This window comes from Polypterus senegalus, chromosome 14, assembly GCF_016835505.1.
Source record: "Polypterus senegalus isolate Bchr_013 chromosome 14, ASM1683550v1, whole genome shotgun sequence".
Classification (NCBI taxonomy): domain Eukaryota; kingdom Metazoa; phylum Chordata; class Cladistia; order Polypteriformes; family Polypteridae; genus Polypterus; species Polypterus senegalus.
The window spans coordinates 93,502,915-93,522,424 of record NC_053167.1 but is presented as its reverse complement, the minus strand read 5'-3'; the positions used below and the strand labels follow the sequence as shown (position 1 = coordinate 93,522,424).

General features: G+C 39.1%; 1 protein-coding gene across 1 annotated transcript in view; it reads right to left on the bottom strand.

Moving 5' to 3' along the window:
- mrpl37 (mitochondrial ribosomal protein L37) overlaps positions 1–19,277 on the bottom strand; it is a 28,118-nt gene extending 8,841 nt beyond the window's left edge. Inside the window, exons 1-3 of the mRNA XM_039734732.1 lie at positions 18,742–19,277; positions 6,729–6,912; positions 643–758 (exon numbers count right to left, since the gene is read on the bottom strand). Of these exons, the coding sequence (XP_039590666.1) occupies positions 643–758; positions 6,729–6,912; positions 18,742–19,117 (676 nt within the window). The 5' untranslated portion in view covers positions 19,118–19,277. The remainder of the gene's footprint in view (positions 1–642; positions 759–6,728; positions 6,913–18,741) is intronic.
- Between the last annotated feature and the right edge of the window lie 233 nt (positions 19,278–19,510).

Sequence of the window (19,510 nt, the reverse complement as noted above, 5' to 3'; positions counted from 1 at the left end):
ATGATGACACCTGATATGCGACTCCTTTTCTCCCTTTACATACATACTGTATATTATATACACACACTCATATACACAAACTAAGCCGAAGGCCAAGCCCTAATGCAGATTAGGATGACAGCAGGAGAACAACATGTACCATTCTACAATGAAAAAATTTCCATGCATACAGTAATAAAACTGGAAGAATCAAGTATTGTGTGGAATGTTAAAAAAGAGCTGAAAAGGAGTAAAAATTAAAAGTATAGATCAATATCTACCACATGTACAGGCTTGTGTCACTTGCACAAGTAAAACCTCCCTTTGTAATGCGTAACAAAGCTGACAACTGGAACCAGACAATTAGATTGGTTCCTAATTTTAGAGGTCTTAGTCGCAAACAAAGAGCCCAGAGAGTTATAAGGAAGTGCTGCTTACTCCCACAACACAAAGCTGAACTGATAATTTACAATTTAAAACCAAAAAGCAATCTATTAATTTTCACAGCACACTTGTGATCTTAAAGAGAGAGGAAGACTACTTTAAAATGTCTTCAGTGAATTAGAAAATGATTAGGACCACAGGTTCCACAGTGGCAAATCTGACTCATTCAAGAATACGTTTATACAACATGCAGGGACACCGAGAAGTGTATCGGCTAACCTCGGCTCCAGGATACTGCCACTCTGCCATTTTCTGCCAGCCCCCTTTGAGACAGAGATGGGTGTCTTGCATGGAGTGTCCCACAAAGCTGTATGAGGTCTCTCATCAACACAGGACTGAAAGAAAAGATAAAACATTCTGAGTAAAGCAACTCATCGCATTGCCGTATTTAATGCTTAACACTGCAGCTGTCTTGATCAGAGTTCCCTTCCCCCTGTTATAGAAACCGCAATATGCAGGATATCAGGATGTGCGCAGTACAACACAAAGAAGGTTATACTTTACCTTTATAAATGCACTAGTGTGGTCTTGCCTGATGTACTGTGTTCTTTTTTGGTCTGCATATATAGCAGCACTAAAGAAGGTATTCTTGCCGTTACATTAAAATAAATTCCTAAACAAGAACACAGGGACATGGCTAGAAACGTTAAGGGCAGATTTTGAATAAGTGTAAGAGTTTTTCTTCATACAAAAAAACAGACAATAATGGAATCAACTACCAGGTAGTGTGGTGGACAGTAGGACTTTAGGAAACTTCAAATCTCGACTTCATGTTATTCTGGACAATCTAGCTGAACAGAATGGCCAAGATTATTAGGCTAAACAGTTTGTTCTCATCACAATTGTTCTAATTGTCTTATGCAAAGCCTGTGATATCACTCTGAAGAACAGCTGCAGTTACAATATAAATATATATTTCTCTAGTATAATGTTGAGTTGTGTAGGCTGCTGTAATTTGAAGACAACAGACTGACATGAATTAAAGTAAGAAAAAAAAAATAATTTTATTATAAGGAATACTGCCCAGATAGTGTGTACTAAAAACATGGGTTGATTCATTTTTTGGTGAATATGGGGATTAAAGATAAATGACTTGATATTTTATATTAAAATTGTAAGTCACATGAAACTAGTGCATGGAAATTGTATTTCATGGTACCATACATTCATTCACCATTAAAAAAAAAAAATGTTACAGCGGAAAAATAAATGTTAAGCAATACGACACCTCTGGGATGAAAGATGAGGTTCATTCTTATAAAGGGCATTACGTCTAAGATGTAATAAATGCAATCAAAGCTTCTAAGAGGCCTAAAACAGATCAGATGCAGAGCTTTTAAACGGCTCTCTGCGCGCTCGCTGGGAGGTCCGTGTGGGTGTTTTAAGCACAGTCTTAACAACAATTACTGAAAAGCTGAAACCTGCTGTGAGGTGCAGTAATTAATAAAGCACCTTATTTAGACATGCCTACTGTGATGAAGACTGTCCTGCAGTTATCAGCAGCCATTAAATTGAACACACCATCATCTCCAACAGAGGAAAAATGCTAATTTCCTCATAAAACCCAGGATAACATTTAAGAAATTTAAAAAGTGGAAATAAAAATAACCACGGCATGGATTAACCTAAAGGACACCAACCTAATCATAGAACCCAGCTCTTATATAAAGGAGGATTCCTATTATATTATGTGAATTTGGTATCTTTCATTGCATTCACGATAATAAGTAATACTCATGAGCAGAGTTGGTAATAATGAGTGAAACCGACTGGACAGTTTTTGCTCCTTCAAGCAGCAGGGGAAAAAAAAAAGTCCCCAAAAAATGAACTTAATGTTTGAAATAAGTTGATAGGTAAAACTGACACTGTCAGGATAAAAATTAGTGCAGACAATCTCATTCCATTGACGGTTATGTTATGCCTGTTACAGCTTCCCCAATGCATCTTCACATTCTCACTTCATTACTGGGCTCATTTGCAGTAGCTGTTGTGTGTCCAGCAATACGCCACTGCCAAAAAAAAATCAGCCCAAATTATTCAATGGGTCAATCTATCAGCTACTGAAAATCGAGCGTACATGGGTTTGAAAAAGAAATGTGTACTTATACAATACCTTGGATATCCAACTTTATTTTTAACATACATTATCTCCCAAAAGTGATTACACCCCTCACATTTTTGTAAATATTTTAGCATATCTTTTCATGGGACAACACTGAAGATATGACACTTTGATACAATGTAAAGTAGTCAGTGTACAGCTTGTATAACAGTGTAAATTTACTGTCCCCTCAAAATAACTCAACACACAGCCGTTAATGTCTAAACCACTGGCAACAAAAGTGAGTACACCCCTAAGTGAAAAATGTCCAAAGTGTGCCCAAAGTTTCAATAGTTTGTGTGGCCACCATTATTTTCCAGCACTGCCTTAACTCTCTTGGGCATGGAGTTCACTGGAACTTCACAGGTTGCCACTGGAATCCTCTTCCACTCCTCCATGGCAACATCACGGAGCTGGTGGATGTTGGAGACCTTGCGCTCCTCCATCTTCCGTTTAAGGATTCCCAACAGCTGCGCAATAGGGTTTAGGTCTGGAGACATGCTTGGCCAGTCCAGCAACTTTACCCTCAGTTTCTTTAGCAAGGCAGTGGTCGTCTTGGAGGTGTGTTTGGGGTCGTTATCATGTTGGAATACTGCCCTGCGGCCCAGTTTCTGAAGGGAGGGGATCATGCTCTCCTTCAGTATGTCACAGTACATGTTGGCATTCATGGTTCCCCCAATGAACTGTAGCTCCCCAGTGCCGGCAGCACTCATGCAGCCCCAAACCATGACGCTCTCACCACCATGCTTGACTGTAGGCAAGACACACTTGTCTTGGTACTCCTCACCTTGTTGCTGCCACACACGCTTAACACCATCTGGACCAAATAAGTTTATCTTGGTCTCATCAGACCACAGGACATGGTTCCTGTAATCGATGTCCTTAGTATGCTTGTTTTCAGCAAACTGTTTGTGGGTTTTCTTGTGCATCATCTTTAGAAGATGTTTCCTTTTAGGACAACAGCCATGCAGACCAATTTAATGCAGTGTAGGGTCTGAGCACTGACAGGCTGAAACACCCCTTCAACTTCTGCAGCAATGTACATACATGTATTTTCAAAAGACAACCTCTGGATATGACACTGAGCATGTGCACTTATCTTAGAACAGGCCTCGACCATGGCGAGGCCTGTTCTGAGTGCAACCTGTCCAGTTTAACTGCTGTATGGTCTTGGCCACCATGCTGCAGCCCAGTTTTATGGGGTGAAAGAATGAGTGAGAGAAAGACAGAGACATAGATATAGACAGATTTATATAGAGATATATATATATATATAGAGATATATATATATTGTTCCCCTGCTGCATATGTTCCAGGGGAGCAACCATGGGCAACTTAGTACATGGGGTTGGCAGCCTCCTGGCCGGCGGTGATGCCTCAACCTGCAATGGGAGATGGAGTCCTCAACAGCCTGGTTGGGAGCTGGGGTGTCCGCCAGGTGGTGCTGCATATATTCCACAGCCCAGCTGGACAACTCTTCAGCCCCACCCGAAAGTGCAACTGGAATCAGGTGGTCAAGCACCTGGAACACTTCCGAGAAGCAACAACCACTCAGGGCCAGACGGGAGGAAGAGGATGAGATTGCATAGAGGAAGAGTGTTTGGTCTGTGTATGTTATGCTTTTGGGACTGTGTTGTGGCTGGAGGGTTCACGGGACAGCTGAAGAAAATAAAAAGCCTTTACACATGCCTCAGTGTGAATCTGTGCCGGGTTGGGCACTATATAGCATCTAATTCACTATATATATATATATACACACATATACACACACACACACACAGTGGCTTGCAAAAATATTCGCCCCTTGAACTTTTCCACATTTTGTCAAATTACAGCCACAAACATGAATCAATTTCATTGGAATTCCACGTGAAAGACCAATACAAAGTTGTACACTTCCCCATTTTTACAAATAAATAACTGCAAAGTGGGGTGTGCGTAATTATTCTGGTCTGAGTGCAGTCCGTTGCCCATAGACATTGCCTGATGAGTGCTAATGACTAAATAGAGTGCACCTGTGTGTCATCTAATGTCAGTACAAATACAGCTGCTCTGTGACGGCCTCAGAGGTTGTCTAAGAGAATATTGGGAGCAACAACACCATGAAGTCCAAAGAACACACCAGACAGGTCAGGGATAAAGTTATTGAGAAATTTAAAGCAGGCTTAGGCTACAAAAAGATTTCCAAAGCCTTGAACATCCCACGGAGCACTGTTCAAGCGATCATTCAGAAATGGAAGGAGTATGGCACAACTGTAAACCTACCAAGACAAGGCCATCCACCTAAACTCACAGGCCGAACAAGGAGAGCTGATCAGAAATGCAGCCAAGAGGCCCATGGTGACTCTGGACAAGCTGCAGAGATCTACAGCCCAGGTGGGGAATCTGTCCATAGGACAACTATTAGTCGCACTGCACAAAGTTGGCCTTTATGGAAGAGTGGCAAGAAGAAAGCCATTGTTAACAGAAAACCATAAGAAGTCCGTTTGCAGTTTGCCACAAGCCATGTGGGGACACAGCAAACACGTGGAAGAAGGTACTCTGGTCAGATGAGACCAAAATGGAACTTTTGGCCAAAATGCAAAACGCTATGTGTGGCGAAAACTAACACTGCACATCACTCTGAACACACCATCCCCACTGTCAAATATGGTGGTGGCAGCATCATGCTCTGGGGGTGCTTCTCTTCAGCAGGGACAGGGAAGCTGGTCAGAGTTGATGGGAAGATGGATGGAGCCAAATACAGGGCAATCTTGGAAGAAAACCTCTTGGAGTCTGCAAAAGACTTGAGACTGGGGCGGAGGTTCACCTTCCAGCAGGACAACGACTCTAAACATAAAGCCAGGGCAACAATGGAATAGTTTAAAACAAAGCATATCCATGTGTTAGAATGGCCCAGTCAAAGTCCAGATCTAAATCCAATCGAGAATCTGTGGCAAGATCTGAAAACTGCTGTTCACAAACGCTGTCCATCTAATCTGACTGAGCTGGAGCTGTTTTGCAAAGAAGAATGGGCAAGGATTTCAGTCTCTAGATGTGCAAAGCTGGTAGAGACATACCCTAAAAGACTGGCAGCTGTAATTGCAGCAAAAGGTGGTTCTACAAAGTATTGACTCAGGGGCATACCCCACTTTTCAGTTATTTGTAAAAATTGTTTGGAATCATGTATGATTTTCGTTCCACTTCTCACGTGTACACCACTTTGTATTGGTCTTTCACGTGGAATTCCAATGAAATTGATTCATGTTTGTGGCTGTAATGTGACAAAATGTGGAAAAGTTCAAGGGGGCCGAATACTTTTGCAAGCCACTGTATATATACACACACACACACACACACATACATACATACATACGCACAGCCATAATCAGAGAGAAAACAATGAATGATCTCATTCTATCTATGGTGAAAAGCAAGGCAATTGAATTTTTGTGCCTTAAAAAACAAAGGTAACATCACTAGTGAGTCACATAACACATGTTCTCTTAATCCATTTATGTTGCTCAAAGCTACACTTCTGTGTGTGTCACTGCCAGCCTGTTTTACGTAAACTTCAGCATGCCGAAGCTATTCTGACACTGAATGGGTATTAGGTTATGAAAGCTGTGTGAGGAGCAGCAAGGGGAGTGACACGTGGCCAATGAAGGTGGAATATGAAGCCAGTTTAGTAGGAACCGAGATTAGTGGTGGATGTGTGGAGTGTCAGGAGTGAGAGGAAGAATACCAAGTCAAGACTTAGTGTGTTTGTTCTCAGCACTTTCACACCAAGGTGGTTTGGGCACGTGGCACAAAAGGCTGAGGATGATTGGGTGAAGAGGTGTACTGTGATGGAGTCAAAGGGGAGGCCAAAAGGGAAACTGATGAAGACACAACTGTGAAGGTGGTGGCAGATCACATGAGAAAAATGGACTGCACCCCAATGAATTCCCAGGAGAAAAAGACTGGAGGGTAACTAGCCAACCTGGATAAGTTCAAAAATGACAGTAAACTGATGATGAAGAAAAATTTAAATGTCTAAATAAAAAGTAATTTTCAGTTTCTCTCTTTTACAGGCTGAATTAACTAGAAACACCTGACGTCTTGTTTTAGATCTGTCTATTGAATAAAAACAAGGGTTATTATATTCTGCACACTGACTGATGTACAAAGAAAACTGATTCTTTCAATAATTTTAATTTTAAATATCATTAGTTGAAAACCTTACCAAAATCTTTCCCTTTTTGGTCGTATATCACGGGTATCCCAAAAACGTGCATGCTGGATCGCTTGCTGCACTCTTTCATCCTGATTTTCAATCTGGTTTGCAGGGTCCTCGGCCAATGCCACAATGTGTTCTGGAAGTCCTTTAATTAATTTGGACTTGGTCAACCACAGGGCTTGTCTTACACCTGCACAAGAACAAACCAAGATGAATAAGGCTTTCTAAGTAGCAAAATGTAAGTCTGACTACATTATAAATTGTGACTTTAATGGCCCAACAAATACATTAAGCATACAATGTAAAACCTGTCATTATGGATAGTTTTTGCCTTTTGTGAGATACTAGGATTTGACATAAAAGTTGATGTGTAATTACCAATCTAGAAGTAATATGCAAACTGTGGCCAGCAAACTAATATTTGCCCTATCACTCTCCACACAGTGATGAGATTTATTAGGCACTGTACCTACCAAGGACAGGTAATAGAATAATTAAAAATTAGGACCGGGAATTGATTAAAAAAAAAAAAATGAATCTCATAAATGCCTGTAATTAATCACGATTAATCGCATATAACATTACAACATGTAATTATAAAATAAATACATGAATCATTAAGTACCTATATACTGAATCAAAACTTAATGTAGAAGCAACACAAAAGAATTTTAAACAATCAATGACATGGTTTAAACTTAAACAATGGCCTTAAACCTGAACTTTTAACAAAATAATATTTGAGCAAGTACAACATGATTTTAAATGCCTTCCTAAAAGGCAAGTTGAAAAGAAGGCAATAAGAAATCAATGCCAATGTATTAAAAAATGAGATAATGCAAGGAGGCTGCAGAATTAATCTTTTCAATACCACAAACTTAATTACCCATCTGAAAAACAACCAGAATGAATTATACACAGAATTTCTAGCAGCTAATACCAAAACAAAAGATGTTTCCTCAAGGCAGCACCAGAGCTAAAGACAGAACTAATAAAATAATGGAAATGATCGCACTTGATGCCCAACCTTTTCCCTAGTTGAGGACAAGGTACATTCTTCCAAGCTGGTAATATTTTGCAGGTATCTCACTGCCTGCATTATATGATGTGATTGCTACACATATCCACAAGCTTTTAAAAAACAATGTCACCAGCGTTAGCTTCACTACAGATAAGTGGAGCTCAGAGGTCAGCCCCATGAGCACCTCAAGTCTAAACGCACACTGGATTAACGAAAATTTTGAGGCAAACGAGTTGTGTTGCATGCTAATTAGTTCTCTGGTTCTCATTTTGCAACTTTCATCACACAAGCTTTCGATTCCACGTCAGCAAAGTGAAACATTTAAAAAAGTAATGTGCACCTTGTGCTTCATGACAACGCTTGCAATATGGCAAAAGCTATGGGAGAAATTGACATTAAAAGTTTAAGCTACATGGCTCACACTTTTCAGCTCGCTGCAAATGAAAGCCTATTGAGCCAGAGAAGCATTTCCGACTGCATTGCCATTGGGAGGCGAATAGTTACTCATTTTAAGCATTCGCAGCTCACCATTTTGTGGCGGAGTTAAATACAAACAGACCTTGGTACCCCAACAAGAATGCTTTAACAGGATGTCCTGACTTGTTGGAACAGCACATATTCTATCCTGAAAAGTCTAATTGATCAGAAGCTCACTCTTGCTGCATATGATGCAGAATACAAGCTTCCTGCCTCTCTCATGGTGTATCAGTGGGGACTTATGGAAAACATAATTACTCTACTTGAACCATTCGAGTAACTTACTAAAGACGTAAGCGTGGGTTCATCTACAAATTGCAGATGCGATTCAGTCTATTTAAGCGTTTAAATAAATGCTAGCTTAGCAAGTGTGGCAAGACAGATGCCAGAGTTCAGATGGCGAAAAACACACTTTTGGAGGCTGTCAAAAACACTTCAGTGGTGTATTCTCCGAGCTACTATACCGTCTACCTACTGTCTGTGACCCACGGTAAAAAGATAAGATTTTTTTTTGACCAAGATACCAAAAGACAAGCACTTGAGAAACAACTGGTCAAGATGTCAGCTGGTGAAGGAGATGCAGAAAGCGACAGCGAACCACAAGAGAAAAAGATTTGCTGTCGGAGAGCTGTTGCTGCGTCATTGCTGAATATGTATGAAGAAATTCTTTAAGAAAATTCGTATGTAGCTACAAAACCACATTCAACTGCTGCTGAGGTAAAATAACTGAATCATAAAATTATTCATAATAATCATACTAATTAGGTTGACCAGATGTCCCAAATGAAAAAAACAAAACTCTCTTACAGATTGCCATACTTGAAGGGGACTCTCTCAGCATTGTTCATACACCTTTATTCTTCCTTATGTATCCCACACTTGCACTTCCCCTTTTGTCACGTCATCAAAACCAAACTGACCAATCACATTGCTCAGAAGCACTGGGGCACACAGACCTTACTGTTTTAAATAGCAGATGAGACACAGCAGATTATCATCAGTTATTTAGGTACAGGCAAGTTAGCCAGATGCCCCTCAAATTTAATTCCTCCACTTGCCGTAATCAAAGACATCATTGGGGCAAGACCCACTTTCCTCATGCCAGCCCCTTGCCCATCCTCCTCATCATCATCACTTTACCCAGTCATTCACACTATTTTACTACACTTAAACCAGTTCAGGTTATTTCTCTTTACTACAAGACTAACTGCCTTCCTGCCAATCCATTCTCTTGCCTACTCGACATCTCTCCCTCATTGAAACTCTGCTCTACATTCTTCGGCCATGTTTCATTCCAATAAACCATGCACAATTAACTGTATTGGATAGGTGGAACAACATTAATCAATCTAATCGCTACTATAGATGGCCGCCAAGTTTTAGGATTATTGAAATGAAGTTGATGGAAATCATACTATTTAATTTAGTTTCCATATTTATGCACCGCTTTATCCTCAAGGTTATTTAATGTTAAACAGCAGCAGAAAGTCGTAAATAAATGCTTCTATACACACTGCTGCCAGCTAGCATTGCTGCATTCCTCCAGTGTTTTTTCCCCCCCAACATGAAAAGCCTATCCATTTTAGCTATCTGTGAACACAGAACAACAATTATCCCATCAGAAAAGAGAAGAAATGCTGCCATACAATTATTTTCACCTTGTTTTGTTGTCATAAACAGGTTTCTGAAATGCTGTGCTTTGTGAATTGAGCAGCTCTGCTGCTTCAGACTGAACATATCTGGAAAGTTTAAAGGCTTCTATTACATGTTTGGAATGCTGCCCTCAGGTAACTGTAAACTACTCTTCCGGAAGCTTCACTTAACAAAGGAAGTGTCTGGAACAAGTGGCAGCATATCACAAGTGTCAAAAAACAACCTTAATTACAAAACTTCCAAATATATCCTTTAACCTACTGATAACACTAAAATAATGATGAGATTTCCACTAGTCCACATTTGTTAAAACGTTCAATCCATTTTTGGGAGTGTACTTACTTTCTCACAACAATGAACATTGTTAAACCAAGCAATTATGCTGCATAAGAGCATAAAAGATTCATGGAAAATGGGGGGCCTGTGCTGTTACTTTAGATAGGGACTTAAAATATTTTGGTGTTTGGTGACGCATTGTATGTACCTACTAGTAGCAACTGCCCTTAACATGAATACTGAATGATAGCTGTGTGCTGCCACCTGAAATAAATCCAGCAATACATATAAAATCTATCTTGGTGAAATACAACAACTAAACTAAATAAAGATAACAAAACATTCACATCCAAAGAGCTATTGTATGTGCTTTGTGAGTTAAAAAAGTGTCAAATGCACAAGCTAAACAGATACTACTATAATATTTCATGAAAGGTTTATGACAGTTTTCAATTAAATCATTTTCTTTAATACTAATGGGGTACTGGCACCCCTTCCAGGGTTACCCAGTAATCAGTGCTACTGGTACTAGTTCAGATCCTAAAGAAGGCAGCAGTTGTGACAATGGATGAATGAATTAGTGACAATATTCACTTAAAATTAATTATTTTGTAACAAAAACAAGGGGACATGGAAAATATACAACTACAGTAATCCTCCTCGATCACGGGGTTATGCTCCAGACCCCCGCGATAGGTGAAAATCCACAAGTAGAAACCATATGTTTGTATGGTTATTTTTATATATTTTAAGCCCTTATAAACTCTCCCACACTGTTTATAAATATTCCCCCGAGTTATACAGCATAAACCCTTTGTATTCTTAGATATTAGGTAAGATTCATTGAAATTATGTATGTAAACACACTGTTAATATACAGTAAAACCTCAATATTATTTTAAAGATATCGAGCGTCTCCGATATCACATATGTTACAGCCATTACGATAGACAGGCCACGAGCAATAAATACATACAATGCAAGACAAATTCTATACAGTAAATGTGTGTACAGTGACACTAAACGTACGTATATGTACTAAGTACTGTAAGTAGAAAATTAATTATAGTTACCAACAATGACACGACGACTTGTCCAATAACAATGAGTTTAGTTTTACTGCACAACAAAGGAGAGCGTTACAGCCCTTCTAAAGGAGCCTCTTCAGGCGACTGTGTAGCACGCCGTTGTTCTTCTTCTGGCAGTCTTCAATCCAAATCCCTAAAGCAGATTCCATCCAGACTACTGCCTTATTACATCCACTTACAACTCGTTTTGCACCCTGGTTAAAAGGACACTGCGGCCATAGACCTTATATTCCTTTCCTACTTTTTAAATAAAAAGAATCATAGCCTCTTTGATGCCGTAATGGTGTCCTACAGCGGTGTAGCTTTTCCCTTCCTTTAAGATATCCAAAACCTTTACCTTTTCGCAATCTTCCGTTGTACTTCTAAACTAGAACGTGGCACTAGACAAGGATGCCCCTTGTCACTGCTGCTGTTTGCAATTGCCATTGAACCACTGGCAATACATTGTCGAAATACTGATCAGATAAAGGGATTAGCAGAGAAGGACTGGAAGAGAAAATCTCATTATATGCAGATGATATGGTACTGTATATATCGGACCAAGAAAATTCTGTGCCTCCAGTCTTAACAGCACTCACAGAATTTCAAAAGATCTCTGGTCTCAGAATTAATTTGAATAAAAGTGTACTCTTTCCAGTGAATTCTCAAGCATATAATATTAGATTAGACACCCTACCTTTTATCATTGCAGAACAGTTTAAATACCTCGTAAACATCACAAGTAAACATAAAGCTCTTTATCAACAAAATTTCGCCTGCATGGAAAAAATTAAACAAGACTTGCATAGATGGTCAACCCTTCATCTCACACTAGCTGGAAGAATTAACACTGTTAAGATGAATATTCTTCCTAAGCTCCTTTTTATTTCAAAACATCCCAATATACATTAATAAATCATTCTTTAGGCAATTAGATTCAACAATAACCTCATTTATTTGGAATTCAAAACATCCACACATCAAAAGAGAAAGCGACCCTACAAAGACAAAAGGCAGAAGGCGGCATGGCTCTACCTGACTTCCAGTTTTATTACTGGGCAGCAAATATACAGGCTTATAAGAACCTGGACACAAATAGAAGAACATACACAGGCTTGGACCCAACCTGCAATAGAAGTAAAATTTAATTACCTCTCAGACAGCCTTGGACTCACAATCCCTCCTAACCCATTGACAGCTGTGTTTGGGGTTCTTCCAGAGGGCTTAAAGTGGAGAAAGACAAACAAATTGTGATTGCATTCACTACACTCTTGGCACGCAGACTCATTCTGATAAACTGGAAGAACCCAAACTCTCCTCTTGTAAGTCAGTGGGAAACTGATGTGTTATATAATTTGAAACTGGAAAAATCAAATACTCTGTTAGAGGATCCATTACAGACTTTTTCAAAGCATGGCAGGATCTAATCAGTAATATTTTAAAATAAGTTCATGAAGCACAGAGAATTTATTAATTTAGGTATGTTTACAAGCCTTAAATTTTACGCCTTTTGGCTTGCTCTCTCTCTCAGGGTGGGGATTGATCTGTTCTTAACTCAATTTTTCTTTTTGTAAAAACTTGATTGCTTTGTATGGATTCCAATAAAATAAATATATTTTAAAAAAAAATCTTCCGTTGACACTTGGGCACAGCCCCTGAAGCAGTAACAGATCGGTTTGGAGCCATAATGAAGGGCTTGACTATGCACAAAGATAAACACAAAAGTTAACTCTTTATACAGCAAAACACGTTGATGCTGAATGAGCGAGACGAGACTTCCTGGTTAACATTGCATTCAGCACACAGGAACTTAACTGCGTGCTCTGATTGGTTAGCTTCTCAGTCATCTGCCAATAGCGTCCCTTGTATGAAATCAACTGGGCAAACCAACTGAGGAAGCATGTACAGGAAGTAAAAGACACATTGTCCACAGAACCCACAAAGCAGCAAAAATCTGCGTTATATATTTAAATATGCTTACATATAAAATCCGCGATAGAGTGAAGCCGCGAAAGTTGAAGAACGATATAGCGAGGGATCACTGTATATCAAACAGCTGGGGACCTCCAGTCATAGATTTTAATTCAAAATAGGGATGCTCCAATCAATTTTTTGAGGGCCAATACCAATCACATGTTACTGAATTTGCCAATTCCATTCCTAATTGCAGTTTTTTTTTTTCCCCCCCTAATTACCTCTTTGACTTTTTACACTAAGCTCCGGCATTACAAGATGCATAAATTATATTAAAGTGTTAAAGTTTGTTTTTTTTAGAATTTAACTAAAGAATACAGATGTTACCTGTTAATTTTTATTGCTAAAATGAAATTCTGTAGGCTTAGTGCTCAGTGGCCATAAAATACTAAAATCAACAAAAATTCCCTTAAAAATAAACATTTTTACTTGATAAAATATGTACAGAAAATATTTATCCATTATACATCGCTCTATTATAAAAGATAATCATCAGATGAGACTATTGCCAAGAGATTTTATGACGTCCCGCCTCCTCTTATCCATTTCGGGTTAACGGCACACACCCACGGTCCTCTCACCTCTCATCTGTGTGAATGCTTTTATCAGACACAGTTCCTACGCTCTCAACTCTTATAAATTTTTACGTTTTCCTCACTTTAAGTTCCCAATAAAAGAAGATGCATTATGTCCAAATCTTGATTGAAGAATTTCATCACAAAGGGTTATCAACAGAAGAAATAAGTACACGGACAATTCTAGCACCAAGAAACAAAGTCAAATGATTTAACGCAAAAATTGTTAATCAGTACTGTTGAAAGAAGGATATATCGTAATGTTATTGCGTAATTTATATATGAGTGATAGGCTATGCCAGGGGTGGCAAACTCCAGGCCTAGAGTGCCGCAGTGGCTGCAGGTTTTCATTCTTACCATCTTCTTAATTAGTGACCAGTTTTTGCAGCTAATTACTTCTTTTGCTTAACTCAGGCCCCATAGTTGTTTCTTTTTCTTTAATTAGCAGCCAAACAATAATGAGACACAAAACAAGCCACCACATGACCAGCTCCCCTGTGCCCATTACACAATATCTGAAATTAAAGAAAGGTGGTGGTCTTGGTAAGGTTGATCTCTCAGGTCACTAAAACATTTTGACGGTGTTCTTAGAAAGAACAGAAAAACAACAGTTCTGGAAATGTGTGCTGAGGCAGAATGAGAGCAACAAGCAGCCACGGAATTAAATAACGGGTTTAATTAACAGCAAGAATTGGCTTCTCATTAACAAAGTGATTGAAGTGAAATTTATTGGAGTTTGAAGACCCAGTTTAGCTGGTCATCTGTTAGCTCGTTTCACATCTCATTTCTGCTTGGCTGTCATTTAATGAAGAAAGGAATCAATTCAGAGGGCTGAACTCTTTTAACAGGGCTATTAAAGTGATGGGGAAAAAGTTAATTAGCAGTGAAAACTGGTCACTGATTAGGAAAAGGGTCAGAATGAAAACCTGTAGCCACTGTGGCACTCCAGGCCTGGAGTTTGCCACCCATGGGCTATGCGATAGGACAAGCTTAGTTGTATTCAATATTGGTCGAACAATTCTGACAAGAAAGGTAATGTAGTACATCTTCTGTGGATAACATTAGACACCAAAGCAGATCTTGATAAGCCATTAGTATTAAAATGTTTACAGTTTCCCGTTAGAATAGCTTTTGCTATGACAAATAAATCACAGGGATAAACATTTGAAAAAGTATGTTTATTTATTAGAGAGAAAGAAACGATATTCACTCACGGGCAGTTATACATTGCATTGTCACGATGTAACTACAAACATGGAATCAAAATTCAATGCGATATTGACGAAAAGTAAATTCCAAATATTGTTTTTACTGACGTTTTACAGTAAAAGTGTAAGTTTAAAAAGTATTTGCATGTTAATTTCAAAGTCAAACAGAACGAAAACGTATAACGCAACAAACACCTCTAAAGCAACATGAAAAATAATTTTCTTTCAATTTATTACATTTTACTATTTTTTACTATGGTTAATTACTCACTGTAATGTAAATTAGTATGTAAAAGTATGCACATGTAACAATTCCCATGAAAATAATAATCTGTTTAAATTGTACATCTGCTTCCCCATACGCGAGCGGCAGAGCCAAGAAGTGGCTAGTGCATAGCGCCCACCCGGGGGTTGGCAAGCAAACTGAGCAGGGGGCGGAGCCCCCTAGTATGGCATTAAAAATAACTATAAGTTGCCAAACTGTTTGATTTCTTTTGTAATGTACTTACTTATCTGAAACAAAGATTAATAAAAAAAAAAAAAAAGTTCACCATTAATATAACAAAAAATATACTGTATATTCACACACATGGATTCAATTAATTGATACTAGTAGTTAAACACTTCTTCAGTGTAAATACAGTACATTGTCTGCAAAACTTGCTATGTTTAAGTGTGTGAAGATGAAAGACAGACTACATAAAACACGGGTGTCAAACTCCAGGCCTGGAGGGCCGCAGTGGGTGCAGGTTTTCTTTCTAACCCTTTTCCTAATCAGTGTCCACTTTTCACTGCTAATTAACTTCTTTTCCCTCTATTTTAATAGCCCTGTTTTTAAGGATTAAGTCTTCTGAATTAATTATTTTCTTCATTAAATGACAGCCAAACAGAAATGAGACATGAAACGAGCCAACAGATAGATGACCAGCTAAATTGGGGCTTCAAACTCCAACCAGTTCCTTAATGAGAAGCTGATTCTTGCTGTTAATTAAACCCGTTATTCAATTCCATGGCTTGTTGCTGCTCTCTTTTCGCCACAGCAGACATTTCCAAAACTGTTGATGTTCTGTTTTTTTCTAAGAACTCCTAAAATGTTTTGGTAACCTGAGGGATCAACCTTACTGAGACCTTCATCTTTATTTTCAGATTTTGTTTGATGGGTACAGGTGAGCTGGTCATGTCCTGCTAGTTTTATGTCTCATTACTGTCCGGCTGTTAATTAAGGAAAAAACAGCTAAGGCCCGAAAGAAATTAAAGCTATACAAATTAATTAGCCTCAAAAACTGGTCACTAATTAGGAAGATGGTTAGAATGAAAACCTGCAGCCACTGCGGCCCTCCAGGACTGGAGTTCGACAACCCTGACATAAAACGTACGCCAGGAAAAGGTCAGCTTGGAAGGAACTAAAGCAAAGATGTTTGACACTACAAATCTGATAGTAGTAGAGAGAGGTTAACGGCACGCGCTGATACAGTGCATTGCCGCACCCACCACATGACAAACCAACTCGGGATCCCCGACTAGGACCCAAGTGCAGCCATGCAATGGGTGACATCTCAGCACCACACTAGTTCAGATGAAGTGGAACACACTTATAAAATTACAGCACATGAAAACCTTCATTACACAAGAGTGAAAACAGCATTCTTTTGATACATTTGTTCACGTCTTTTTGATTGTTCCTTCAAAGCACTGCAATGTTAATAAAATTAACCAGTAATATATTTTAGTAGTAAAAATTGTTTCTTACAAGATTAAAGAATTGTTTTTTTTGGAAACCCAATAAAGTAACAAGCAAGAGAAATGCTACTGAAAATGTCAGAAAAAAACTACATAAAACACAAGGTGAGCAAGCAGAGATGACACACAAGCATGTGTGGTTTGATTTTGTTTAAATTAAAATACAGCATGGATTGTTACATATTCTCATTCATATAACATTTGCTTTACAGAAAGTGTGTATAGGTATGTACAGTATAATGAATCTATTAAAACAGAAATATAAAATAAAAAATATTTAAATTACTAATGATTTCTTGCAACCTGTAAGGAATCACTATGCTATTGATTATATTGTTGTGATCAGGGGATTAACACCAAAAGCAAGAACATTTTTTTGAGTTGTTGGGTTTGGGGATAGCTTACTGAAGTCAACTCTGTACTTTAAGCTTGTTTATGCAGTTCACTTTCATTTCATGGTGCACAACATGGCAAGAAATCAAGATTATAAAATGGATTGCACAATGGAATCATATCCAGTGTAACTTTAAGTAAATGAAAGATGCAATTTATCTTTTAAAAATAACCATCTTGCACTTGAAACGTCAACTGGTAATTAAGCTGTGAAAACATTTTCGAACAACTGCTCACTAAGCCTACGAACGACTGGCATCATGTCCAGGGACTGCTCCTACCTTGCTCAGTATGCTTGCTGGGACGGGCTCCAGACCCCTGCAAGCCTGTTCAATATTATGTGGGTTTAGTAAATGGTATGAACTGCACTCACCCAATCCTTATAGGATAGGTTTGAACAAAGCACATGGCATGAGGAATGGGCGTGCAGACAGCTGCAGTTCTGACATGTTCAGTGATACTACTTTAGATTGAAATGCTGTAAAACAGCAGCCAGCTAACATATAAGTTCAACATTATGTTAATTACTCCAAGAACAGGCTGTTAGAAATTGCAACATTTTTTTCAGTTTCAGCAACAATCGGTTTTATGGCAGGTCAGCAACCTTTAAAAGCTAGTGTAGGGCCTATTTTGAAGAAAATCTGCCTTTTTGAGTGGTCCAGTCAGAGCGCAGACTTTAACCCAATAAATATGCCATTGAATGACCTCAGAAGTGCCATTCACAGCCAACATCCTAAAAATATGGATATATGTATAAAGAAGAATGGTCCAATTCCTCCTGAACATTAAGCAGCAACTGAAAGTGATTCTGGGCTTATTATTGCTGAAGGATAGCTATTAAATCTAAGGCTTCGTTTATTTTTTCAACAGCACACTGTGAACGTTTGATGGGTATGTTCAATAAATACCAAACCATTTTCCAAGCCCACTCAAACCTGAGCAGGGTCATAGGTGACTGGGGCCAATCCCATCAATCACAGGGTGCAAGGCAGGCACAATCCCTGGACAGAGCGCCAGTTTACTGCTGTGTCAATACACACAATTTATTGTCACCAATCCACCTGACCTGCATGTCATTGGGCTGTAGGAGGAAACCCAGGCACACACTGAGAGAACACTCAACCTCTGCGCTGGGAGGACACAAACCCTGGCCTGTCAATAATTATATAAAAGACTAAGTGTTTATGCGTTATTGGCATAAAGGATATTGCATTTTCACTTGTGAAGATCATATCACATTTTATGATCAGTTAATGCAGAAAGCCATATCATTCCAAAGGGCGCACATACTTTACTTTTCACACTGTAAACGCAGTTCTAATCCAAAAAAAAACTGTCGTTACTGTGAATGGTGTGCTTCTCCTTCGAATAAATTTGAATTTCACAGCATTGTTTCCTTTGCAAAACTAATGTCAATTGTGGAAAAAAATGTGTCAATCCTTAAAATAAAGGGATTGTAGAGAATTACAACAGCTGACCACTCTTCTATTAAATGCTTCATAAAACTTTACTACTGAAAACGGGAACCGTTTAACAGAAAAGGCTAACCATGCAACACTACAGCACTGCAGTTCAAGGTCGCTTCCCTTTGCCTTTTATATTAAATGAGGGAGCTGGCGGTCGAAACTAAGTTACCTTCCAAAATCTTGGTTTTCTGGTTGAATATGTAGCACGGCTTCTCTTTGTAGAGCTCCATCTCTTCGTATCTCGGCCCCTTATAGTGGTGCGGGTCGTGCCAGGCACGTTTCCACTCTGGGAATGTCGGTTTTGCTAACCACGGGACGAAGTGCATCTTGTCGACATACGTTATCGGCTGCAGTCCAGGGATTTCCACAACTTTCTCAGCTTCACGACGGGTCGTAGAATTCTTGCCTGCACACGTGTGTGTCCCCGAAAAGGATCTGAGCCCCACTGCAGCCCAGTGAAGCCTCAAACACTGAGAGACAGCCGCCTGGGTGACAATCAACCCCGACTCAGAGATGTTCACTCCCAGCAAGACAGCGGCACGCATCGTGGAAATTTCCACTTCTTCAATTCCAAGTAAAATTTCCAAAAGAATAAATAATGACTAGTTGTATTACTCGCGTACCCCTCAAACTAAAATGTGACATTATGTACTACAGGGAAGAGCCATTTTGCTTTGCGCAAAGACTTATGGGAATCGTCTGTCATGCCGCCCTCAAGGGGTTGTCGAAAAACTCACGAGTTTGTCAAGCGGCTTTTAGTGTTGTGCTGTTTGTGAGTTGAGTAAGGCCACCTGCCGTACAGGAGGGGAAAAGGTAAAAAAAAATCATTTTCTTGAGAAAATCGGAAAACCGTACCAAGAATCTGCAATTGTATCCGGCTGCAGTTCGCAGACTCGCCCTTCCACACCTCTTTTCTCCCACACTATGCCCCCAGCATT